General features: G+C 43.9%; 1 protein-coding gene across 1 annotated transcript; it reads left to right on the top strand.

Annotated features, from left to right (window-relative positions):
• The first annotated feature begins 7,029 nt into the window (after positions 1 to 7,029).
• Positions 7,030 to 14,379, top strand: LOC142258795 (uncharacterized). The gene is made up of 5 exons (XM_075331389.1): positions 7,030 to 7,047; positions 7,105 to 7,284; positions 7,366 to 7,489; positions 7,573 to 7,686; positions 10,369 to 14,379. Exons 1-5 carry the CDS (start codon positions 7,030 to 7,032, stop codon positions 11,940 to 11,942), a joined length of 2,010 nt encoding a protein of 669 aa, XP_075187504.1. The 3' UTR covers positions 11,943 to 14,379.
• The last annotated feature ends 11,726 nt before the right edge of the window (positions 14,380 to 26,105 follow it).

Here is a 26,105-nt window from a genome sequence, read left to right as displayed (position 1 = left end):
ATCTAGTGTGCGGCTCTGCAGGTGGAGGTAGGTGCAGGGTATTATATATCTAGTGTGCGGCTCTGCAGGTGGAGGTAGGTGCAGGGTATTATATATCTAGTGTGCGGCTCTGCAGGTGGAGGTAGGTGCAGGGTATTATATATCTAGTGTGCGGCTCTGCAGGTGGAGGTAGGTGCAGGGTATTATATATCTAGTGTGCGGCTCTGCAGGTGGAGGTAGGTGCAGGGTATTATATATCTAGTGTGCGGCTCTGCAGGTGGAGGTAGGTGCAGGGTATTATATATCTAGTGTGCGGCTCTGCAGGTGGAGGTAGGTGCAGGGTATTATATATCTAGTGTGCGGCTCTGCAGGTGGAGGTAGGTGCAGGGTATTATATATCTAGTGTGCGGCTCTGCAGGTGGAGGTAGGTGCAGGGTATTATATATCTAGTGTGCGGCTCTGCAGGTGGAGGTAGGTGCAGGTTATTATATATCTAGTGTGCGGCTCTGCAGGTGGAGGTAGGTGCAGGGTATTATATATCTAGTGCGCGGCTCTGCAGGTGGAGGTAGGTGCAGGGTATTATATATCTAGTGTGCGGCTCTGCAGGTGGAGGTAGGTGCAGGGTATTATATATCTAGTGTGCGGCTCTGCAGGAGGAGGTAGGTGCAGGGTATTATATATCTAGTGTGCGGCTCTGCAGGTGGAGGTAGGTGCAGGGTATTACATATCTAGTGTGCGGCTCTGCAGGTGGAGGTAGGTGCAGGGTCTCTATTATTTGGGGTCATCATTCTCATTAACCTTTTCATGTCTCAGCTATTTTCACCTTTAACCAGTTCAGGACCAGTTTCCCGCTATTCCTGACCGGCTCATTTACATTCAGTTTAACCCCTTAAGGACGGAGCCAGTTTTTTACGTCATGACTCGGCCATTTTCTACAATTCTTACCGGTGTCACTTTGACAGGTTTCGAGAGGTAACGCCAAAAAGTGGACCCCACAGTTTATTACCCACTTTCTTATGAGCGTGCTGGTACCCCACATGTGGCCGGAAACCTCTTTTTGTACAAATGGGAGGAGCCGGAACAGAAGGAGCTATATGTGAATTTTGCAATGGAAATTTGGCTGAAATAGATTGCGGGCACCATGTAGCATTTGTAGGGCCCTCAAGGTACTTAAACAGCAGAAACCCCCACAAGTTACTCTATTTTGGAAACTAGACCCCCTCAAGAATTTTATCTAGATGTTTGGTGAGCCCCTGGAACCACCGGAGGCTTCACAGAAGTCTATAATGTTGAGCCGTGACAATTAAAAAAAAACATTTTTACCACAAAATTATTACTTTAACCAGATAGCTTTTATTCACAAGGGTAACAGGAAAATATGCACCATACAATTTATTGTGCAGATTCTCCTGAGTACACAGATACCTCATATGTGGTGGAAATCAGCTGTTTAAGCGCACGGCAGGGCTCGGAAGGGAAGGAGCGCCATTTGACTGTAAAATTTGCTGGAATCATTAGCTAATGCCAAGTCGCATTTAGAGAGCCCCTAAGGTGCCTAAACAGTGGAGCTCCCCCACAAGTGATCGCATTTTAGAAAGTAGACCCCTCAAGGATTTTATCCAGGGGTATATTGAGCATAGGTACTTCACAGAATTTGATAACATTATTATATATATTATAAATATTGAAAATGTTTATTTTTTTAACAAAAATGTTGCTTTAGCACCAAATTTCTCACTTTTTCAAGAGGAAACACGAAAAAGTAAACCCCACAGTTTGATACCCCACATGTGGCCAAAAATTCCTGTTTGGACAAGCGGGAGGGCTTGGAACGGAAGGAGCACCCTGTGAATTTTGGAAAAGTTGAAATAAATGGCGGGCACCATGTTGCATTTGCAGGGCTCCTAAGGTACCTATACAGCAGAAACTCCCCACAAGTGACCCCATTTTAAACACTAGACCTCTAAAAAAAATTTATTCAGGGTTACAGTGAGCATTTTAACTCCACAGGTAGTTTACAGAAATGTTGCTGTAGTGCCAAGTTTCTCAGACTGTGACGCAGTGTCAGCCCTTCTGTGCAGATGCCAGTGTTTTCCACACAAGAATGCAGCTGCCCGTGCCCACGATCTGGGTTCAGGCCGCTGCGGACTTTATTCTCCAGGCTGCGAAGAACACACTCCTCTCCACAGCATAAACTGACATCCTGCGTCTCAGGAAGCCGCGCCGCTGGTCAGTTTATGCTGCAGATAAAAGAAGCACAGTGGGGATGAGATTTCTAAACATCCCGCTACTGCGCTTGTACTGCACAACATCACAGTCAAAACACTCTGCGTCCAAACCACTGCAAATCCTGATCGTGGGCACACAGCCTAATAAGCTAGGATAGATAGATGGCTAGATAAATAGATGTCAAACACATATATAATGTCCCACCCCCCTGCATATTCTAAGCTGGCACCATTTAGTGACTTTCATGTGGCACTAAAGGGTGTTTAGCCTTGTATTTAGCTAAAAAAAAAAAAAATAATTAAAAAAACAACATAACAAAAAAACAGCTAGGGTAAAGCAGACGGCTGAAGACCACAGCTGGCAGCTTCATATTGGCTGGTATTCCAAAGTGAAGGTCTCCCCATGCTGTTTTTTTAATATATAAATAATTAAAAAAAAAAGTGGGGTCCCCCTGTGAAGGGGTCTTTCTCCCATATCACACAACAGCGAGAGATGAGTGAACAATCCAAAGCATATTTATTCCATGCAATATAGAATGACCATTAAATAATCCACCACACGGAGGGTAGAAATGGCATAAATGTCCCGGAGTTCAGTCACACTCCTCCAGCAGTCCTTCTCCAGGGAAATCGGGGTTTCTCACAGTGTCTTTGGGGTGCTGGCTGCAGCCTCGGCGTCTCCCTCAGAGGTTCAATCTTGCTTCCTCTTTCTTGTAAGTCTCACCCAGAATCACTAATCTCTCAGGTAAACCGAATTTAGGTGGATTCCAGGTCCCCTCCCCCAGACCTAGGCACAGAAGCACTTCAAGGGGATAAATCCTGACTTAACAGGACAAACAATATATCGAATAGACAGACCACCACACCCAAAACATGAACCCACACAAAATGGTACTTAACCCACAATATCACACCATGACATCCCCCAAATTGGATTTCCAGCCAAGCTAAAGTGGACAGCTGTGGTCTGGTATTCTCAGGGTGGAAAGACCAATGGTTATTTGGCCCTTCCCAGCCTAAAAATAGCAGGCCGCATCCGCCCAGAAGTGGTGCATCCATTGGATGCGCTAATCCTGGTGCTTCGCCCCGACTCTTCACATTGCCCTAATGCGGTGGCAAATGGGGAAATAAATAGGGTTGTTGGGGTTAGGGTTAATGATGTCACAGCATCTATCAGATACTTGACATCACTAACCTAGTCAGTAATAAAAAAAGGACAAAAAAAAAATTATTTGAAAAAACACTCTCCAACACATTCCCTCTTTCAGCAATTTATTGAAAAGAAAAAAAATTCCGGTCTGCCGTAATCCATTTTGGAGGTCCTACAACGATTTTGTACCTTCCAGAATATGGGTCGCACACTTTGAGAACGTATCCCCAATTTTCTGGAAGTGCAAACCCTCCATGGGAGGAGTGTGGGTGCAGTGATAACTGCACTCACACTTCCCGGGTCCACAGCATGGCAGTGTGAGCTGCAGTAAGCTCAGTGTCACTACTAGCAGCCAGCCGGCTGAGAGCCGCTCTGCACATGTGGCCAAGATCTTCTGAGAAGGAAGAGGAGGGATTGTGGGGGATCGTCACTGCAGAAGGTAACGGGAGACTTGGGATTGACAGGGGGTGACCTGGCTGGACCTGGGGAGAACTTTGATGTTGCATCTGACATGTCAGATATGACAGAACTCAGAGGAGAAGGATGGTCCATTTTAGTTGATTAGGGGGGGGGGCATTTTGGCCACATTCGGGGACCGGGGGAGGCGACTTATCTCCCATCTGACATGATTAATCATGCCAGGTGTGAGATAAATCATTTCTTTCTGCCCGAATCGTGGTCTCCAGGGACTGAGCTACCCTTGGAAGCTGAAACCACTGAAATTTTCCGATGCTGGGGGGCGGCATACACTTTATTTCTTTATTGATTGCCGGCAGCAGTGGGAGGGGATTAACACTGACCGCTAGGACATAATTTTACTTCCCGCGGTCGTTAAGGGGTTAAAGTCTACAAGCTCCGAAACCAGTTTAGAATGTTTAAACTTTTTTATTTATATAATTTTTCTAGTTTAGGAGTGAAATATAATGTGGGCACATTTTGTAATTGGGGTAATTTTCACTTTTGCTGCCTTCAAACAAGCAATGGGTGGCAAATTGTGTGTCAGCGAGTGCCCAGATCCGTACGCCATGTGTGGCCCCTCGTCTTCCGTTAGAGACAAGAATACATCGAATCCTAATCCCATTGCCCTGTTCTTAACCGAAAAACTGGGAAATTATTTGTTTTTGCACTTTTTTATTTTCCTATTCTTATTATAGAAGCAATTACTCTTTTATTTTCCATTAACATTGTCGTATGAAGGATTGCTTTTTTATAACGATAATGTGCTTCTTTTACGGTTGTACTATTTACATAGCACATTTCATGTTGAATATTTTTTAGTACCCAAATTATATCTCACCTCCCTTATCTCCATTAATTTTACATATCGGCTCATCTTCTCCCCATTCAGGTCCTTATAATATCGGATCCTCTCAGTGGAGATCTTCTATAGAAGAGAATTCTCCTTATTGCCCCGTGAAGGATGGTTATGGACAGGGACAAGATGGCGGAGAGGATATTACACCTCACCCTAGAGATCCTCTTCCGGCTTACTGGAGAGGTGAGAGATTCTGATGACATCACATTACATCATTCTTATCTATGGGAATAACAGATGGACAGAACTGGAGAGGTGAGGACTCTGGAAATGTCTGGAGTGAGCTTTCTTACTGTGTCTCTCCATAACCAGGATTACACAGTAGTGAAGAAGACCTCTAGTGAGCGCTGTCAGGCCCCTGTGTCTGAGGGATGGGGAAGACCCCTGAGCCCAATCACGGGGCCTCCACCTCACCCCCCGATACATGAGGACATCAATGACCAGAAGATCCTAGAGCTCACCTACAAGATGATTGAGCTGCTGACTGGAGAGGTGACACTGCTGGGAATGCTGGGACATTATACAGTAACGCTATGAAGGGATCGGGGGGTGACGGTATCATTGTATGTGTCAGGTTCCTATAAGGTGTCAGGACGTCACCGTCTATTTCTCCATGGAGGAGTGGGAGTATTTAGAAGGACACAAAGATCTGTATAAGGACGTCATGATGGAGGTTCCCCAGCCCCTCACATCACCAGGTAATAGACAGGACTAAATACACACGGCCTATAATTATCTGTATGTGAGGAATGAATTCAGTCCCTGTATGTGTCTCCTCCAGTTCTATCCAGTAAGAGGACAACACCAGAGAGATGTCCCCGTCTTCTTCTCCCACAGGACTGTAAACAAGAAGATCCCGATGTTCCTCAGGATCATCAGGTAGATGGAGAGAAGGTGCCATGAAATCTCCCTATGATGAGTAGACGGCTGTGAAGGTCTTGTGCTCAGTCTTGTTTTATCCTCCAGTATTATATGTGTTATACTTGTGTAATGAGAGCGGTGGAGATGGCAGGATTAGAGCTGATCATAGATGTGACTTCTCCATCTGGCTGTGACTTTTGGATCACATTTATCCCGTTTTCTACACTGAGCACTTACATCAGGGTTTTGACACCAGGTTATCGGACAGAGAGAGGTCGCCCCTATCCCATGGGGCAGAAGGTCACAGCGCACGCCAGCAGTATTAGCATCTGCTTTGCTTTCCACGTAGCTGTGCAGACTATGCTGGCGCTGCTAGGGTTAAGCAGACCCTTGTGTCTTTCTTGGCTTACCATCCTGAGTTGTCTCAGCTGTTCTGATTTCTGCACTCCCCCTGGTATACGTTCTCACCACTTTACCTCAGTAGTTGCCAGTGATAACTTGCTTTTCCATGGTCCTGGCATGGAGGTGAGAGCCATGGAAAGAGAAATTGTTTTGAATTTGATCCTGGAGATTGCAGCTTGGAAATTTTCTTTGGTGTCTTCCTATTGATCATCTCCCTTTTTATTTATTTCTCTTCCATCCCCCTTTTTCACCACTTGTTGTTTGGGAATGCAGTTTCTTTTTCCTTTGTTGTTTTCCTTTTGTGTCATTATCATAAAGCAGGACTAGTGTTCCTCCAGCCCTGCTCCCTAGACACAGTTGTGATTAGGGTAAGACAGGGATAGACACGTGATTGCTGCACAAGGGGAAAGAACCTGTCTTGGGACATCGGGGAGCTCAGGGTTGCTCAGAGTAAGTGACAGGGTTTATCCTTCCTGTTCTTCCCTAGAGGCAGTGGTTCCCACCCCATCTTTCTCATGATACACCGCTCAGCCTCTTGGTGAAAAACAACAACCAGGGAGTGCCCTGTATTGGTAACTGGTGCCTACTGTCAGCAAAGTCCAACCTCAGAGGCTCTGGTGGTGACTGGGTAGGCACTTAATCATGACCCCCTAGATAAGCCTGGTTCAGGGCACAGTGAAGCTACACCCTTCTCCTCAATCTATTAGTGTGACAGGTTTACATGTAATTCTTCAAATGACATGATTCAGATGAAACCCCCAAAAGATCTATTCACTGTAATGAGGTAGCAGAGTTAGTCTGGACTCCTCATGGCAGCGCGGCAATCATCCCTATCTAGTGAACGGTTATCTCCAGTAATTGTATTATTACAGCGGATTCTTCTCCCCATTCAGGTCCCTACAATATCGGATCCTCTCAGTGGAGATCTTCTATATAAGAGAATTCTGATTGACCCATCAAGGATGGATATGGACAGGGACAAGATGGCGGAGAGGATATTACACCTCACCCTAGAGATCCTCTTCCGGCTTACTGGAGAGGTGAGAGATTCTGATGACGTCACATTACATCATTCTTATCTATGGGAATAACAGATGGACAGAACTGGAGAGGTGAGGACTCTGGAAATGTCTGTAGTGAGATTTATTACTGTGTCTCTCCATAACCAGGATTACACAGTAGTGAAGAAGACCTCTAGTGAGTGCTGTCAGGCCCCTGTGTCTGAGGGATGGGGAAGACCCCTGAGCCCAATCACGGGGCCTCCACCTCACCCCCCGATACATGAGGACATCAATGACCAGAAGATCCTAGAACTCCCCTACAAGATGATTGAGCTGCTGACTGGAGAGGTGACACTGCTGGGAATGCTGGGACATTATACAGTAACGCTGTGAAGGGATCGGGGGTAACGGTATCATTGTATGTGTCAGGTTCCTATAAGGTGTCAGGACGTCACCGTCTATTTCTCCATGGAGGAGTGGGAGTATTTAGGAGGACACAAAGATCTGTACAAGGACGTCATGATGGAGGTTCCCCAGCCCCTCACATCACCAGGTAATAGACAGGACTAAATACACACGGCCTATAATTATCTGTATGTAAGGAATGAATTCAGTCCCTGTATGTGTCTCCTCCAGTTCTATCCAGTAAGAGGACGACACCAGAGAGATGTCCCCATCCTCTTCTCCCACAGGACTGTAAACAAGAAGATCTTGATGTTCCTCAGGATGTGTTTCCTCCAGCTCTATCCAGTAAGAGATATCTACTCATGTACTTTATGCACTAATTTTGTGATTTCATTTTTAGACTTTCTGCTCTGGTTTTTTTTTCAGCTGTATTTTCTTTGCGTCTGCTTCTTCTGATGTTTGTTTCTAGTGCCTTCTTTATGTCGTTATGAAGGCAACTCAAAGACCTGCAGAGGTTTCATGAATATCCTGTTTCCCCAAAAAGACGACCTACACCAAAAATAAGAGCTAGCATGATTTGTTGGGATTTTTGGAGAATGGTTGAAATAAAATAATAACACCTAGTTACAGTCAGGACCAGTGTTGGGAGGAAACAAACTGCGCAATTTCTCAGGAACCGCACTCTCTTAGGGACGCCATCAGAGGTATTCTAAAGTTGATTGTTTAAGTACCTTTGATGACTTCAGAGTCATATGACATGATGTTATTAATCTTTCAACATTTCCACATCTTAAGCGGGTTTTACACGCTACAATATATCTAACGATGTGTCGGCGGGGTCATGTCTTAAGTGAGGCACATCCGGCATCGTTAGTGTTGTAGTTGCGTGTGACACCTACGTGCGATTCCGATTGTACGCAAAAACATTGATCGCATACACATCGTTCATTTTCTAAAAATTGAACATCCAGTTGTTCAATGTTCCCGAGGCAGCACACATCGCTGTGTGTGACACCCCGGGAATGATGAACACCGCTTACCTGCGTCCCGCCGGCTATGTGGAAGGAGGTGGGCGGGATGTTTACGTCCCGCTCATCTCCGCCCCTCCACTTCTATTGGGCGGTTGCTGTGTGACGTCGCTGTGACGCCGAACGTCCCTCCCCCTTCAGGAAGTGGATGTTCGCCGCCCATAGCGAGGTCGCATGGCAGGTAAGTACGTGTGACGGGGGGTTACAGCATTGTGTGACACGGGCAACAAATTGGCCATGCCGCACAAGCGATGGGGGCGGGTGCAATCACAAATGCGATCGCACGTTTAATTGAAACGTGTAAAGCAGCCTTTATTCTGGCAGATTGTGCGGGATTAACCCTTTTTCTTCTTTTGGTTTGAAGACATATTTGGATAGACCGCAAGACCCTGCTACCTGCTTTGGTTAAAAAGCCTCAGAATAGGCCATCAACGTTACAGTCCCGGACAACACTGTTAAATATCCGACATCTGTCTTTATCTATTTTATTTTCGTCTTAAAAAAAACACTCATTGAAATTGTCTATGTTGTGTGTCAATGTTACTAGGAGAATTTTGCAGCTTCTGACAACTGGCATGGCGGAGTCAGGATCTGTGGATACTGCACTCTGCCTGCTAACTTCTTTGATATTTGTGAGCAGCTCAAGTAGACACAGGCATGAAACTACAGGCTTAGGCAGGCTAGCAAGAGTTAATCTCTGCTAGGCTGCTTGTTAATATCTTTCATTACATGCTGTAGGGGAGCCAGTGTCATTCGCTCCCCTCCTGTATATACTGGGTGGACTATTCCATTAATGCCAGCTGTAGTTTACCTATACTGGTCTGGTCAGGTGTTGTGAATTGTTGCTGTGACCAGTTTTGGTGTTAACCCTTGTTGTCTTTTTGTTGCTGCTTTCCTGCTCTTGCTTTTCTCCTTAGTTTCTCATTGTTTAATTCTGTGAGTTTGCAGTATGTATGAATTTTGGTTTTCTTATTTGTTTTAATCTTTTTCCATCATATTCCTGCCCCTTCCTTCCCTAGGGGGATAACAGATTAGTCATCTGGTCAGGAGAATAGTAAGGCCCAAGACTGGCATCTCCACTTACAGGAGTAATCCAGAAGTTAGAGAGAGCCTAAGGTCTCCTAGCATGAGGAACAGTATAGGGAGCCCCTTGTGCCTCGCTATCCTGCATTCATATCGTGACAAATCAGATTATTTACTGTAGGACATTTCAGAGAACTGGTGCTACTGGAGAGATATTTTGGAGACAGGAATGGGAGGTCCGAATTAACGAAGATGTAACACTAAGGCGGGCTTTGCACGCTGCGACATCGGTAACAATGTGTTACCGATGCTGCAGCGATAGTCCCGCCCCCGTCGCACGTGCAATATCTAGTGAAAGCTGCCGTAGCGATTATTATCGCTACGGCAGTTTCACACGCACATACCTGCCGTGCGACGTCCCTCTGGCCGGCGACCCGCCTCCTTCCTAAGGGGGCGGATCGTGCGGCGTCACAGCGACGTCACACGGCAGGCGGCCAATTGAAGTGGAGGGGCGGAGATGAGCAGGATGTAAACATCCCGCCCACCTCCGTCCTTCTCATTGCAGCTGGCGGCAGGTAAGGTGAAGTTCCTCGCTCCTGCGGCTTCACACACAGCGATGTGTGCTGCCGCAGGAGCGAGGAACAACATCGTACCTGTCGCTGCACCGGCATTATGGAAATGTCGGAGGCTGCAGCGATGATACGATAACGACGCTTTTGCGCTCGTTCATCGTATCAAAAAGGTTTTACACGTTGCGATATCGACTGCGACGCCGGATGTGCGTCACTTTCGATTTGACCCCATCGACATCGCACGTGCAATGTCGCAACGTGCAAAGCCGCCCTAAGATCTCGAAATTAGAAAATAGATTCAGAATAATTTGTTTCCTAGTTTAATTTCTGATGTTATGGTTTAAAACACAATGTGCTTTCAAAATATCATTAAAAACTAATAACATTGTGTTTATATTTAGCAGATGACTGTATTGGGAGTTCAGATGGACCTCTAATATCTTCAGAATTTATAACAGAGGATGAAAGTATCACACATGATACATATGAGGAGCATGCTGTTGTCCCAGATATACCTCCAGTCCTTCCTAGGATTGATCTATCATCTGATCTTTTCAAACAAGTCCAAAATTCCAATCATCAAAAAACTCACACAGGGAAGAAGCCATTTTCATGTTCAGAATGTGGGAAATGTTTTATTCAGAAATCAAAACTTGTTGTGCATCAAAGATCTCACACAGGGGAGAAGCCATTTTCATGTTCAGAATGTGGGAAATGTTTTATTAAGAAATCAGAACTAGTTGTGCATCAAAGATCTCACACAGGGGCGAAGCCATTTTCATGTTCAGAATGTGGGAAATGTTTTATTCAGAAATCAGAACTTGTTGTGCATCAAAGATCTCACACAGGGGCGAAGCCATTTTCATGTTCAGAATGTGGGAAATGTTTTATTCGGAAATCAGCTCTTGTTGTGCATCAAAGATCTCATACAGGGGAGAAGCCATTTTCATGTTCAGAATGTGGGAAATGTTTTATTCAGAAATCAGAACTTGTTGTGCATCAAAGATCTCACACAGGGGAGAAGCCATTTTCATGTTCAGAATGTGGGAAATGTTTTATTCAGAAATCAGAACTTATTGTGCATCAAAGATCTCACACAGGGGCGAAGCCATTTTCATGTTCAGAATGTGGGAAATGTTTTATTCGGAAATCAGCTCTTGTTGTGCATCAAAGATCTCATACAGGGGAGAAGCCATTTTCATGTTCAGAATGTGGGAAATGTTTTATTCAGAAATCAAAACTTGTTGTGCATCAAAGATCTCACACAGGGGAGAAGCCATTTTCATGTTCAGAATGTGGGAAATGTTTTATTAAGAAATCAGAACTAGTTGTGCATCAAAGATCTCACACAGGGGTGAAGCCATTTTCATGTTCAGAATGTGGGAAATGTTATATTCAGAAATCAGACCTTGTTAGACATCAGAAAAATCACACAGGGGAGAAGCCATTTTCATGTTCAGAATGTGGGAAATGTTTTATTCAGAAATCAGAACTTGTTGTGCATCAAAGATCTCACACAGGGGCGAAGCCATTTTCATGTTTAGAATGTGGGAAATGTTTTATTCAGAAATCAGAACTTATTGTGCATCAAAGATCTCACACTGGGGCGAAGCCATTTTCATGTTCAGAATGTGGGAAATGTTTTATTCGGAAATCAGATCTTGTTGTGCATCAAAGATCTCATACAGGGGAGAAGCCATTTTCATGTTCAGAATGTGGGAAATGTTTTATTCGGAAATCAGATCTTGTTAGACATCAGAAAATTCACACAGGGGAGAAGCCATTTTCATGTTCAGAATGTGGGAAATGTTTTATTCGGAAATCAGATCTTGTTAGACATCAGAAAATTCACACAGGGGAGAAGCCATATTCATGTTCAGAGTGTGGGAAATGTTTTACTAGGAAATTATGTCTTGGTTACCATCAAAAAAATCACACAAAATCAAAAATCAATCAAAAAAACATTTTTATGTTCTGAATGTGGAAAATGTTATTCTCAGAAATCGGATCTCGTTAAACATTTGCTGAAGCCATACAGGGAAGGAACCTTTTTCATGTTGTGAATAATTGAAATGTTTAGGGCTCATGCGCACGTTGCTTTTTTTTTTGCGTTTCTGCAGCATTTTAAGCTGCAGCGTCACATTGTCAAAATTCATGCGTGCTGCTTCACCAGCAAAGTATCTATGAGAATCATGCAAAATCCGTGCTCACGATGCTTTTTTAAACGCAATGTTTTGATTGTCAAAAATTTGAGAAAATCTCTGCGTTTAAAAAAGTAGCAGTCACTTCTTTTGTTCATTTTGGCAGCGTTCTACACCCATTGAAATCAATGAGTTGTAGAAAAACGCTACCAAAATGCTAAGCAGTGCATTTGCATGTTTATTTGACAATAAAAAACGCAGGTCTTTTGGTCTCTCTCTCTGTCAGTCGGTCTCTCTCTCTCTCTCTCTGTCTCTATCTCTCTCTCTGTCGATGTCTGTCTCTCCTTCCCACCCCCTCTCTCATACTCCCTGATTACGGGTGCGGCGCTGCACGGCGTTCACACTGTGGCGGCTTCTCTTTTGAAATTGCCGGTCGCTCATTATTCAATCTCCTATTCCCTGCTTCCTCTGCCCACCGGCGCCTATGATTGGTTGCAATCAGACACGCCCCCACGCTGAGTGACAGTTGTCTCACTGCAACCAATCACAGCTGTCGGTGGGCATGTCTATATCGTGCATTAAAAAAAAAATAATAATTAAAAAAAAACAACGTGAGGTCCCCCCCAATATTGATACCAGCCAGGGTAAAGCCATACGGCTGAAGGCTGGTATTCTCAGGATGGGGAGCTCAATGTTATGGGGAGCCCCCCAGCCTAACAATATCAGCCAGCAGCCACCCGGAATTGCCGCATCCATTAGATGCGACCGTCCCGGGACTCTACCCGGCTCATCCCGAATTGCCCTGGTGTGGTGGCAATCTGGGTTATAAGGAGTTAATGGCAGCAGATTAATCTGTAAGTTAAAAAAAATAAATACACACAACGAAAAATCCTTTACTTGGAATAAAAGACAAAAGAACACCCTCTTTCACCACTTTTTTAACCCCTCAAAAACACCTCCAGGTCCGGCGTAATCCACACAAGGTCCCACGACGCTTTCAGCTCTGCTACATCGGAAGCTGACAGGAGCGGCAGTAGAACACCGCCGCTCCTGTGAGCTCTATGCAGCAACTGAAGTGAGTCGCGCCATCAGCTGTGCTGTCATTGAGGTTACTCGCAGCCACCGCTCTCAGGTGGAGGACTCCAGCTGTGGCCGCTGGTCACCTGAGTGAAAGCACAGCTGATTGCGTGGCTCACTGCAGTCACTCAGGGGACACAGAGAGAGAGAGAGCCGTGCGATGTCAGTGAAATCGGGTGAAACTCTGACGTCACTGCTGCGGACTCCTGTGTCCTGGCACTTACTTCGGAGGACCATCTGAGTTCATGACAGCACACAGAGAAAAAGCTGCGGGATGACAATGAAGTCGGGTGAAGTTCATCCAAGTTCATTCTCATCGCCCGGCTCTGTCTGTGTCTGCTGTCAGTGGGCATGTAGCAGAGCTGAATTGCTGGGGGACTGCACTGACAAAAATGCATGTAAAATGCATGCAAAATGCATCCAAACTACATGCGTTTTGGATGCATTCTTTTTGTCAACTCGCAGCGTCAAGTATGCCAGAGGGTACATTTATTTCTGCACTAGTCAGGACGCAGTGTGCGCATGAGCCCTTAATTTGTAAATCAAGTCTTGCCGACCATCAGAAAACCAACAGAGTGGAGCAGCAATTTTTGCTTTCAGAATTTGCCAAAGGTTTTAAAGATTAGTCAGGTCCTGTTGTCAGATGAGTGACACGGGAGCAGCCATCATGATGTACCATAATTCAAAGGGTTTTATCCAAAAATCGGCTACAAAAGGAAGAATTGGTGAGGGAAAGAACCATTTTTTTTCTTTTTAAACTTTATCATATTTTTCAGACCATAAGACATAACTAGGAATATAGGGAAAAAGATTGACGCAAAAAATGTGGTCATGAAGCACTGTTATAGGGGGATCTGCTGCTGACACTGTTACGGGGATAAAATCCCCTAATTCTGTACTAATGTTCCCCATCCTGGGCCCCTTCCAGATATACTGTATGTGTCTCCCATCCTTGTGTATATGTGCTTCATCCTGGTATAGATGTTGCCCATCTTTATCCCATCCTGATATATATGGCACTTGTCCTAGTATACTGTATATATCCCCATTCTGTAAGGTAAAAAAAAGGAGGGGTTGAATCCGCTCACCTGTTCCTAGAGCCCACTAGATTGGATCGTGCATGGATGCAGAAAGACGGCCAGTCCTGTCAATAAGCATAGAATCCAGGAAGAAAGCTCCAGCACAGAATATAGGGAAAAATATAGGTAAAAATCGTAGTTTTATTTATAAATCCTTAAAAATTGCATCATTAGGTCATTTAAACATATTCAAAGAGTACGCGTTTCGAGCATAGTTGCTTTTACTCCTCTCAGAAGCAATTATGCTCGAAACGCGTACTCTGAATATGTTTGAATGACCTAATGATGGACTTTTTAAGGATTTATAAATAAAACTACGATTTTTACCTATATTACTCCCTGGATTCTGTGCTTGAGCTTTCTTCCTGGATTCTATATATATATCCCCATACTTGTATATAGCCCTCATCTTGGGCCCATTCTGTTATATATTTCCCCATAATGCTGCACACATAAGATGATGCAGCTGCACACATCGGTGCACGGTGTTCTCTTCTGATGCTGGCAAGGGACTTCAGTATGTAAGCAGTGCATGACATTACTTCCATGCGTCCACAGTTACACGCAGACATCAGCTGCCGGAATATTCACTGCTCCCCACGCCCGGGATTATGGGCTTGGGGAGCAGGTAATATTTTTTCTCGAATAGTCAACACATGTGACTGACCAGCCATAGCAGTAAGCCGGCGGCTGGGTGATGTGTGCCCAATATTAAAGAGAATGAATATTCACTGCTCCCCACGCTAATAATACTGCCCACATCTTGGTTGGCGCTGGCTTCACTGCCTAGAGGTGGGCGGGATTATGGCGTGGGGAGCAGTGAATATTCATTTTATTTTTTAGCTGGCATACTGTTAGCCCTTTTGAGAGCCTTTAGGAACATTTGTGAAAGGTTTTGATACTGGATTATATTTAGATAATTCACTAATCTCAGGTTGCCCACTGCTTTATTTACTAAAAAGCGCAGCCCCAGATTGGAGATAGGAACTCTGAAGTATATCACATTGTATATAATTGCATTTCAAAACTTGTTGTTTTGTTAATAAATGCTTGTAAATGTATATTCTTCATGCTTATCTTACTCTATTGTCTAGATGTGATAATTTTGCCTCAGAACCTCTGGTGTTGGCGCAGATTTATAGACATTTCGCACTAACATTTATGATACCTATGCTGGGATTTTGGGAATTAAATGCCAATCTGTCACTAAGTGTTTAACCCTTAATTAGAAATCAGAATAATATATAAAGACAGTGTCACACTAGGTACGGGGAAGTACCAAGCAAACAAAGTAAGGGAGGGGAAACCCTGAGTCTAGGGAAGGAGGAGATGATCACTGCTGACCAAGCCTACCACTGGGCCCTGGATTCCCTCACCATGCTGCGCCAGATACCTAATCCTAGGCTGACCCTGATCTGGGCCCTAGGTAGAGAGCGGTTCGGATGAGCTCTTTGTCAACCTCACCAGGCACTAAAGGACACACAGGGATAACAAACAAAGGAAAACAACAAACAACTTATCGCAAGACGACTCAGTAAGAAGTTCAGTAAATAGCAACTACTATCCTACTGATGCATGCAAGCCACCTGCTTGCATCCAGACTTTGTGAAGGAAATAAATATCTCCAGTACAAGTCCAGAGAAAATGAGAGTATTTAAACCCAAGGGGAAATACAGATTATTAGCAACTGAAATAAAGAGGAGCTCCCCTGGGTCCTAAAGAAACAAGGATGAAAACCCAACAGATGAGATACAAGTACACTGAATACTGACAACAGAAAAAATAAAAAGTCAGAGAGTATTTTGCGCAGCCAAATACTGTGACCTTCTATTGCCGGACAACAAAGGTCTGTCTGTTACCCATGACAGATAGGGACTCTGACTCCAATGATATGTCATTTACTGGACTGCTTGCTGTAGTTTTGATAAAATCACTGTATTATCGCTAGGTTATTATCACTAGAGAACTAGTAAAACTGCTGCCATGTATCCTCCATCTCCATTAGCTCTGTATAACCCCGCCCTCACCTGATTGGCAGCTTTCTGTCTATGCTCATTGTACACAGCTGCCAATCAGTGGTGTGGGTGAGGTTATACATAGAACAGCATTTCGAGAACTCGTGGATCTTAAGCAAATAAAACTGATCTTTATCAAAACTTCAGCAAACAGCAAAGTAAGTGACACATCGCTGGATCAGGGTCTCTGCTTATATAGTTTGATTGGACACACATTACAATTAGCTTTGTTACTCTTAATCTATAAATCACATCCAAAGCCATACGCTATTAATTGTTATATATTTAATCTGAAAAGTAGGCAGTGTTTATAAAAATATACATATTACAAAGGGGAACAAAATAATACAGCATATGCAATTACATAAAATAAAAGGGAATAACAAAAGAAAAATTACTGAACCTGGGTCACAGAAATTACTTCTGATTTCTGGAGGGAAGGACTCCAATGGAACGTGGAGCAATCCTACACAGCAATGTTCTTTTCATTGAACAAGGATGATAGTCTGCATTAGCTTTTTATAAACACAAGTTACACCCACATACTTCCCCTCTGGTGACTCATAACAGGGCTGGACTTCAGATAACTATAGGATGTGTCTAAAGGCCACTTTACACACTGCGATATCGGTACCGATATCGCTAGTGTGGGTACCCGCCCCCATCTGTTGTGCGACACGGGCAAATAGCTGCCCGTGGCGCACAACATCGCCCAGAGCAGTCACACATACCTGTCTAGCGACGTCGCTGTGACAGGCAAACCGCCTCCTTTCTAAGGGGGCGGTCCGTGCGGCGTCACATCGACGTCACAGCAGCGTCACTGAACCGCCGCCCAATAGCAGCAGAGGGGCGGAGATGAGCGGGACGTAACATCCCGCCCACCTCCTTCCTTCCGCATTGTGGCCGTGAGGCAGGTAAGGAGAGGTTCCTCGTTCCTGCGGCGTCACACGCAGTGATGTGTGCTGCCGCAGGAACGAGGAACAACTTCGTTACTGCTTCAGTAACGATTTTTGAGAATGGACCCCCATGTCACTGATGAGCGATTTTGCACGTTTTTGCAACGATGCAAAATCGCTCATCGGTGTCACACGCAACTGCATCGCTAATGCATAGCTAATGCGGCCGGAAGTGCGTCACCAATTCCGTGACCCCAACGAGATCGCATTAGCGATGTCGTAGCGTGTAAAGCCCCCTTAGGTCTTAGAAAATGATGAGTTCTCAATTCATATTTTCTATAAGGGGATAAAAAAGGATTTGCATTCCTCCGCTATTTTTCTGTTCAACTGCTGCTTTTATCTCTACCGGTCATAAATCTGTCCTTTTCTGCATTCTTGTGCATTCAAGCTGAGAATGGCCTCACATCTGCTAGAGGATTGTCTTTCGTTACCTGTTTCCAAAGGAGGGGGTCAGATTCATAAGCGTCTTATTGAGTCTTTATGGATTTTATTATTTCTATGACACAGGACTACATATTGTTTTTTTCCCAAATCAAGCTTTTATCCCCTTGAAAGTCGAGGTCAGTTTTTTGGACACTTGCCTCGACTTGGTGCTTGAAGAGTTCAATAAAATCAGACAGTTTACACTCTCATCTACACAAAATAACCTAGATAAAAAAGAAAAGGTTGCCTTAAAATCATTATGCAATGATTCAGATATAGTAACTATATCAGCTGCCAAGGGGGAATGGAATAGTTATCCAAAACAGAGATGACTACCATGGTTTTCGTTTTATAAGATGCACCGGATTATAAGACGCACTGCAAATTCAGAACAAAAAAGGTGAAAAAAAATGGGGTTCGCCTTGTAATCCATTGGTGTCTTACCGAAAGGGCCAGTAGCAGTGGTGAAGGAGTCACAGGAGGCAGGGGTGGTGGGTGTGTGAGAAACTGTAGGCTGTACTGGTGCAGACACCGCAGCACACTGGTGGAGACTCCGCGCAGACACCGCACAGCTGCCGTAGACACCACACAGCCACCCCAGCAGCAGCAGCCACCGGAGACCCCGCACAGCGGCTGCAGGCACTGCACATTTGCCCCAGCACCATCTGCTGCAGACCCCGCACCATCTGCCTCAGACCCTGCACCATCCGCCTCTGACCCAGCACTAACTGCCTTAGGCAATGCACAGCCACCGCAGCATTCCCTCGGCCTCTTGCGACCACTCTCCACCACCCCAGTAAGCTACATTCAGATTATAAGACGCACCCCTCACTTTCCTCCCAAATTTTTGGGAGGAAAAGTGTGTCTTATAATTTGAAAAATCCGGTATATAAGAAAGCTCAGAATATTCTCTCCAACTCCTTAGACTAAAGGATTACAATTGTACAGGTGCAAGACTAAAAAGCTGTTTGATTACTTTTATCTAATTTCCATGTATTTTGGCGTCCTGAAAACAAAAAAATATATAGAAAAAAATACTGGACGGCAGGATTTGCCACAAAATGCAAAATTCTCTTCAAATTTAATAGGTTTTTCACTCAATTTTTTGTATTTTTTTGATCTTAGATTTTTAACCAGATTTAAAGCCCATATACTATTAATTAATTCACATCAGTGCATTCAAGATGTCGTTCCCCATTCATTCCACTTCATACCCCAATCTTCACTCAGCAACTCGTCCCAATCCCCATGGCACAGATATACCAGTACTCAAGGTCCCTGCTACCTTGAAAGAGATAACTATCTCCAAGGAAGGTGGAGTTATATCTGAGCCAGAAGATGAATCAAGTTCTTACTTTGAAGATGATACAAGACCAACATTATTTTCCCAGGAAGAGATGAATGATTTGGTAAGAGACTTGAACCTTCCCAAAGATGCCGGTGAGTTAGGCTATGTGCGCACGTTGCGTCCTGTCCCTGCAGAAATTTCTGCAAGGATTTGAACAGCACATGTGCGCTTCAAATCGCTGCAAAAACACTGCATATGATTGCAGTGGAAAAGACGATTTCATGCGCTCTGGATACAGCCCCCACCATAGACAGAGCGAGACCAGCATCCAAAGCGCATGGAATAAGTGACGTTGCTTTTTAGAACGCAGCGATTTGGCAGCATGCAAATCGCTGCGTTCTAAAACGCAACGTGTGCATGGATTATGCACAATCTTCATAGATTGTGCTGGCGACGCAGGACGCATGCAGTTACGCTGCGGTGCAGAATGCAGCGTGACTGCATGCAATACGCACATGTGGGCACAGAGCCTTACTCGGATCAAGACTCAAAAGCAGGAGTTTATTGTTGCCAGGAGTGTCTTTTCATGGTTCAGACATCGTGAAGACGAGTTCGTTCCTTACTTTGCCCAGGAAGACAAGCTGGTTTATTGCATCAATGTCGAAGGTTTGATGGCTCAATTCAAAATCCAATATGATTCAGCACAATGGTGTCTTTTATAGATTCTTCAAAACTAAGTCTCAAAGCAGTTTTACTCCACATTGGCAGTCTTTATGCTTCCATCCCTGTAGGTCATTCCGTACACCTCATGGAAACCTACGAGACTTGGAATTGGTTCTTCATAAACTTAAAAATAAAGAATACGGTTGGCAAGTGTGCAGGGATTTGAAAGTCTTGTGCATGCTGCTCGGGCAACAAGCTGGCTATACTAAATACCCTTTTCTGAGTCTATGGGACAGTCGAGATCAACGAAATCACTTGACCAATAAGGGTTGGCAGCCGAGGGTGCTCACAGTTGGTGAAAAAAAAATGTCCTCCGAGAAACTTTGGTACCTTCCCATAAAGTTCTTCTACCACCTCTCCACATAAAATGAGGATTGATGAAGCAATTTGTAAAATTACTATCAAGAGATCGACAATGCTTCAAATACTTGGTCACCAAGTTTCCAGGCCTTTCGGACCAGACATTAGAAGGCATATAGCTGATCGAGAGTTTAGCAATACCATGACAGATCCTCAAAATGAAGGGTGGATGGCATTTCAAGAGGTCATAGAGGGACCCATCCCAATTTGCTGCCTTTTTGCCCAACTATCCCCCACTATGTTGGAGAGGAGGTAATCAAAGAGGTTCACTTAGTCACATGTGGTGGTATTGCCCCAAGATACTTACATTTTGGCAAATGGTCTTTGATATGGTACACTTGACTACTGGTCCCGGCTAGACCTCAACCCTGCTCTGGCGATCCTTCATATAGGTATTGATTTAATCCCAGACTCCTTCAAAAGCACAAATTCCCATTTTTTAATTGCAAGTAGACAATGTATTGCATATAGGTGGAAATCCTCAACCCCTCCAAACAAGGAAGAACTGGTCGGAAGACTCAATGCTCACTATGTGTATGAATTGAGTTTGGCACCTAGTCTACATAGGAAAATTGCCGTATCTAAACAATGGGAATTTTGGACGACTTCTCCTTTGTCATCTGCATTACACCCCGTCAACTCTCCTCCAAACCCAATTCCAAGCCCCTCACATTCCGCATAATGTTTACCATACTGTGGTTAATTCTTTGCTAAATATGTTGAATCAGATCCAATGTTACTCAAAGTATTCTCATGTTGGTGGCTGCTCGCCCCCCCAACCACCCCCTTTTCCTTATTTTTCGCAATCCCCTTTTCCCTCCTTTCCCTTACCCCCCCATTCCCCTCCTTGGTTCTTTTCATTTTCTGTTATTGAGGTCAACAGGGACATTTAATGTCTCAGAATGATGATATACATAAGCTATATGGATTGTTCCCTGTTACCCGTTGTACTGTTGTAATATTATATATACAGTACAGACCAAAAGTTTGGACACACCTTCTCATCTCTAGAACAACTGTTTCCTTCATGGTAAAATAGCTGCTAGGAAACCACTGCTAAGGACAGGCAACAAGGAGAAGAGACTTGTTTGGGCTAAAGAACACAGGGAATGGACATTAGACCAGTGGAAATCTGTGCTTTGGTCTGATGAGTCCAAATTTGAGATCTTTTGATCCAACCACCGTGTCTTTGTAGATAAAGTGAATGGATGGACTCTACATGGCTGGTTCCCACCGTGAAGCATGGAGGAGGAGGTGTGATGGTGTGGGGGTGCTTTGCTGATGACACTGTTGGGGATTTATTAAAAATTTAAGGCATACAGAACAAGCATGCCTACCACAGCATCTTGCAGCGGCGTTCTATTCCATCCAGTTTGCGTTTAGTTGGACCATCATTCATTTTTCAACAGGACAATGATCCCAAACACACCTCCAGGCTGTGTAAGGGCTATTTGACTAAGAAGGAGAGTGATGGGGTGCTACACCACCAGACCTGAACCCAATCGAGATGGCTTGGGGTGAGCTGGACCGCAGAGTGAAGGCAAAAGAGCCAACAAGTGCTAAGCATCTCTGGGAACTCCTTCAAGACTGTTGGAAGACCATTTCCGGTGACTACCTCTTGAAGCTCATCAAGAGAATGCCAAGAGTGTGCAAAGTAGTAATCAAAGCAAAAGGTGGCTACTTTGAAGAACCTAAAATATAAGACATATTTTCAGTTGTTTCACACTTTTTTAAGGATTTCATTCCACATGTTTTAGTTCATAGTTTTGATGCCTTCAATGTGAATCTACAATTTTCAGAGTCCTGAAAATAAAGAAAACTCTTTGAATGATAAGGTGTGTCCAAACTTTTGGTCTGTACTGTACGTATTTTGGAAATGAATAAAAAAATGATAAAAAAAAGAGGTCATAGAGAAATTTTTAGGCAATAACAAATATCCTAACTAGAAAAAGATCGTCGTATGAATTCTGAAAGCATTTCAAGCTTTATAGGTGCCTGCTGAGTTTGAAAGGGCATTTCCTCCATTTCCACCTTGACAACTTTCCTGAAAATTTGGCAGCTGTGAGTGAAGACCAAGGTGAATGATTACACCAGGGCATTAAAGAGATAGAAAGAAGATACCAGGGAAGATGGAGCATTACAATGATGGCAGACTACAAGAAGATACCAGGGAAGATGGAGCATTACAATGATGGCAGACTACAAGAAGATACCAGGGAAGATGCAGCATTACAATGATAGAAGACTACAAGAAGATACCAGGGAAGAAGGAACATTACAATGATGGAAGACTACAAGAAGATACCAGGGAAGATGGAACATTACAATGATGGCAGACTACAAGAAGATACCAGGGAAGATGGAACATTACAATGATGGCTGACTACAAGAAGATACCAGGGAAGATGGAGCATTACAATGATGGCAGACTACAAGAAGAGAGCAAGGAAGATGGAACATTACAATGATGGCAGACTACAAGAAGAGAGCAAGGAAGATGGAACATTACAATGATGGCAAACTACAAGAAGATACCAGGGAAGATGGAACATTACAATGACGGCAGACTACAAGAAGATACCAGGGAAGATGGAGCATTACAATGATGGCAGACTGCAAGAAGATACCAGGGAAGATGGAGCATTACAATGATGGCAGACTACAAGAAGATACCAAGGAAGATGGAGCATTACAATGATGGCAGACTACAAGAAGATACCAGGGAAGATGGAACATTACAATGATGGCAGACTACAAGAAGAGAACAAGGAAGATGGAGCATTACAATGATGGCAGACTACAAGAAGAGAGCAAGGAAGATGGAACATTACAATGATGGCAGACTACAAGAAGATACCAGGGAAGATGAAGCATTACAATGATGGCTGACTACAAGAAGATACCAGGGAAGATGGAACATTACAATGACGGCAGACTACAAGAAGAGAGCAAGGAAGATGGAACATTACAATGATGGCAGATTACAAGAAGATACCAGGGAAGATGGAGCATTACAATGATGGCGGACTACAAGAAGATACCAGGGAAGATGGAACATTACAATGATGGCAGACTACAAGAAGATACCAGGGAAGATGAAGCATTACAATGATGGAAGACTACAAGAAGATACCAGGGAAGATGGAACATTACAATGATGGCAGACTACAAGAAGATAAGACAAAAGGGAATAGAAAGGGCACCACCAAATGGGATCTCCAGGTAAGAGTCGACAAAAGGGAATAGAAAGGGCACCACCAAATGGGATCTCCAGGTAAGAGTCGACAAAAGGGAATAGAAAGGGCACCACCAAATGGGATCTCCAGGTAAGTCGACAAAAGGGAATAGAAAGGGCACCACCAAATGGGATCTCCAGGTAAAATTTCTCTCCCCTGAGGAAGCCACACGTGCGGTGGCGATACGCGTGGGGACACACGCCACCTACCTCTTATTATGCACTTACCCTCCTCACTTTCCCTGGTATTGCTGCAGGTCTGTCAGGTGTAAGTATGGTTCCTTGTCTATCTGACTGATTATTCAGGTTACCCTTACACCTGCTTCAGACTCTGCACTGACATGAATTTTGTCATATATTTCTAGGTGACTGCTCATTTTGCATCAGGGGTTTGTGATTACGGTCTGCTATTCTAACATAGCATGACCAATATACGATCTAATCCTCTCCTCTAGATGCATAACTTGGGTACATTAGCCACATTTTTGTACTTGTATACCTCATGAGTTACACCAGTTAACCCTCTCATTTATGTGGTTACTATTAATAGGTATATGACACTCTATAAGGTATAGCTGATAGGTTCCACTGGCTCCTTTCACTATATTGGATATATCCTGAGCATTGTCATCTGCAATATATTGTCTGTAGAGTTTACTTATAAGGTATAGCTGATAGGTTCCCCTTGGTTCCCTTTATTATATGGGATACATCCGGAGCATTGTCACCTGTAATACACTGTCTGCGGGGTTTATTTACCTTGTGAGGGGTATCATTTCATATTGTTATAACTTTTGGAGGCTGGCGTGTTGGGGATTCTTGCCATTCTGGCTTTTTAAATGCTTTTAATTGTCTGTTTGTGTGCTCCTGCCTGTCCCTGGAGCCGTGCTATGTCCACAGTTTGTTTTTGAGATAATGTTATAATAAAAACCAGTTTTTTACTTATATTATTGTGTTGGTGATCCCAATTTTTGGTATACTTCCCCCCTTTTTTTGCAGACTACAAGAAGATAGCAGGGAAGATAGAGCTTTACAATGATACAAGGGAAGATGGAGCATTACAATGATGGCAGACTACAAGAAGATACCAGGGAAGATGGAGCATTACAATGATGGCAGACTACAAGAAGATACCAGGGAAGATGAAGCATTACAATGATGGAAGACTACAAGAAGATACCAGGGAAGATGGAACATTACAATGATGGCAGACTACAAGAAGATACCAGAGAAGATGGAGCATTACAATGATGGCAGACTACAAGAAGATACCAGGGAAGATGGAGCATTACAATGATGGCAGACTACAAGAAGATACCAGGGAAGATGGAGCATTACAATGATGGCAGACTACAAGAAGATACCAGGGAAGATGGAGCATTACAATGATGGCAGACTACAAGAAGATACCAGGGAAGATGGAACATTACAATGATGGCAGACTACAAGAAGATACCAGGGAAGATGGAGCATTACTACAAGAAGATACCAGAGAAGATGGAGCATTACAATGATGGCAGACTACAAGAAGATACCAGGGAAGATGGAGCATTACAATGATGGCAGACTACAAGAAGATACAAGGGAAGATGGAGCATTACAATGATGGAAGACTACAAGAAGATACCAGGGAAGATGGAGCATTATAATGATGGAAGACTACAAAAAGATACCAGGGAAGATGGAGCATTATAATGATGGAAGACTACAAGAAGATACCAGGGAAGATGGAACATTACAATGATGGCAGACTACAAGAAGATACCAGGGAAGATGGAGCATTACAATGACGGCAGACTACAAGAAGATACCAGGGAAGATGGAGCATTACAATGATGGAAGACTACAAGAAGATACCAGGGAAGATGGAGCATTACAATGATGGCAGACTACAAGAAGATACCAGGGAAGATGGAACATTACAATGATGGCAGACTACAAGAAGATACAAGGGAAGATGGAGCATTACAATGATGGAAGACTACAAGAAGATACCAGGGAAGATGGAGCATTATAATGATGGAAGACTACAAGAAGATACCAGGGAAGATGGAGCATTACAATGATGGCAGACTACAAGAAGATACCAGGGAAGATGAAGCATTACAATGATGGAAGACTACAAGAAGATACCAGGGAAGATGGAACATTACAATGATGGCAGACTACAAGAAGATACCAGGGAAGATGGAGCATTACAATGATGGCAGACTACAAGAAGATACCAGGGAAGATGGAGCATTACAATGATGGCAGACTACAAGAAGATACCAGGGAAGATGGAGCATTACAATGATGGCAGACTACAAGAAGATACCAGGGAAGATGGAGCGTTACAATGATGTCAGACTACAAGAAGATACCAGGGAAGATGGAGCATTACAATGATGGCAGACTACAAGAAGATACCAGGGAAGATGGAGCATTACAATGATGGCAGACTACAAGAAGATACCAAGGAAGATGGAGCGTTACAATGATGGCAGACTACAAGAAGATACCAGGGAAGATGGAGCATTACAATGATGGCAGACTACAAGAAGATACCAGGGGAGATGGAGTGTTACAATGATGGCAGACTACAAGAAGATACCAGGGAAGATGGAGCATTACAATGATGGCAGACTACAAGAAGATACCAGGGGACATGGAGCATTACAATGATGGCAGACTACAAGAAGATACCAGGGAAGATGGAGCATTACAATGATGGCAGACTACAAGAAGATACCAGGGAAGATGGAGTGTTACAATGATGGCAGACTACAAGAAGATACCAGGGAAGATGGAGCATTACGAGGATGGCAGACTACAAGAAGATACCAGGGAAGATGGAACATTACA

The sequence above is a fragment of the Anomaloglossus baeobatrachus genome, assembly GCF_048569485.1.
Source record: "Anomaloglossus baeobatrachus isolate aAnoBae1 chromosome 5 unlocalized genomic scaffold, aAnoBae1.hap1 SUPER_5_unloc_11, whole genome shotgun sequence".
NCBI lineage: Eukaryota > Metazoa > Chordata > Amphibia > Anura > Aromobatidae > Anomaloglossus > Anomaloglossus baeobatrachus.
Note: the sequence above shows the minus strand (reverse complement) of the source record. Positions and strands in the feature narration are given on the sequence as shown.

What these genes read in the sequence shown, in the direction of transcription:
- LOC142258795 (XM_075331389.1), top strand. An exon ending in TTGAGCTGCTGACTGGAGAG is followed by an intron (nt 7,285 to 7,365) that starts GTGACACTGCTG and finishes TGTATGTGTCAG; the next exon opens with GTTCCTATAAGGTGTCAGGA. An exon ending in GTTTCCTCCAGCTCTATCCA is followed by an intron (nt 7,687 to 10,368) that starts GTAAGAGATATC and finishes TATATTTAGCAG; the next exon opens with ATGACTGTATTGGGAGTTCA.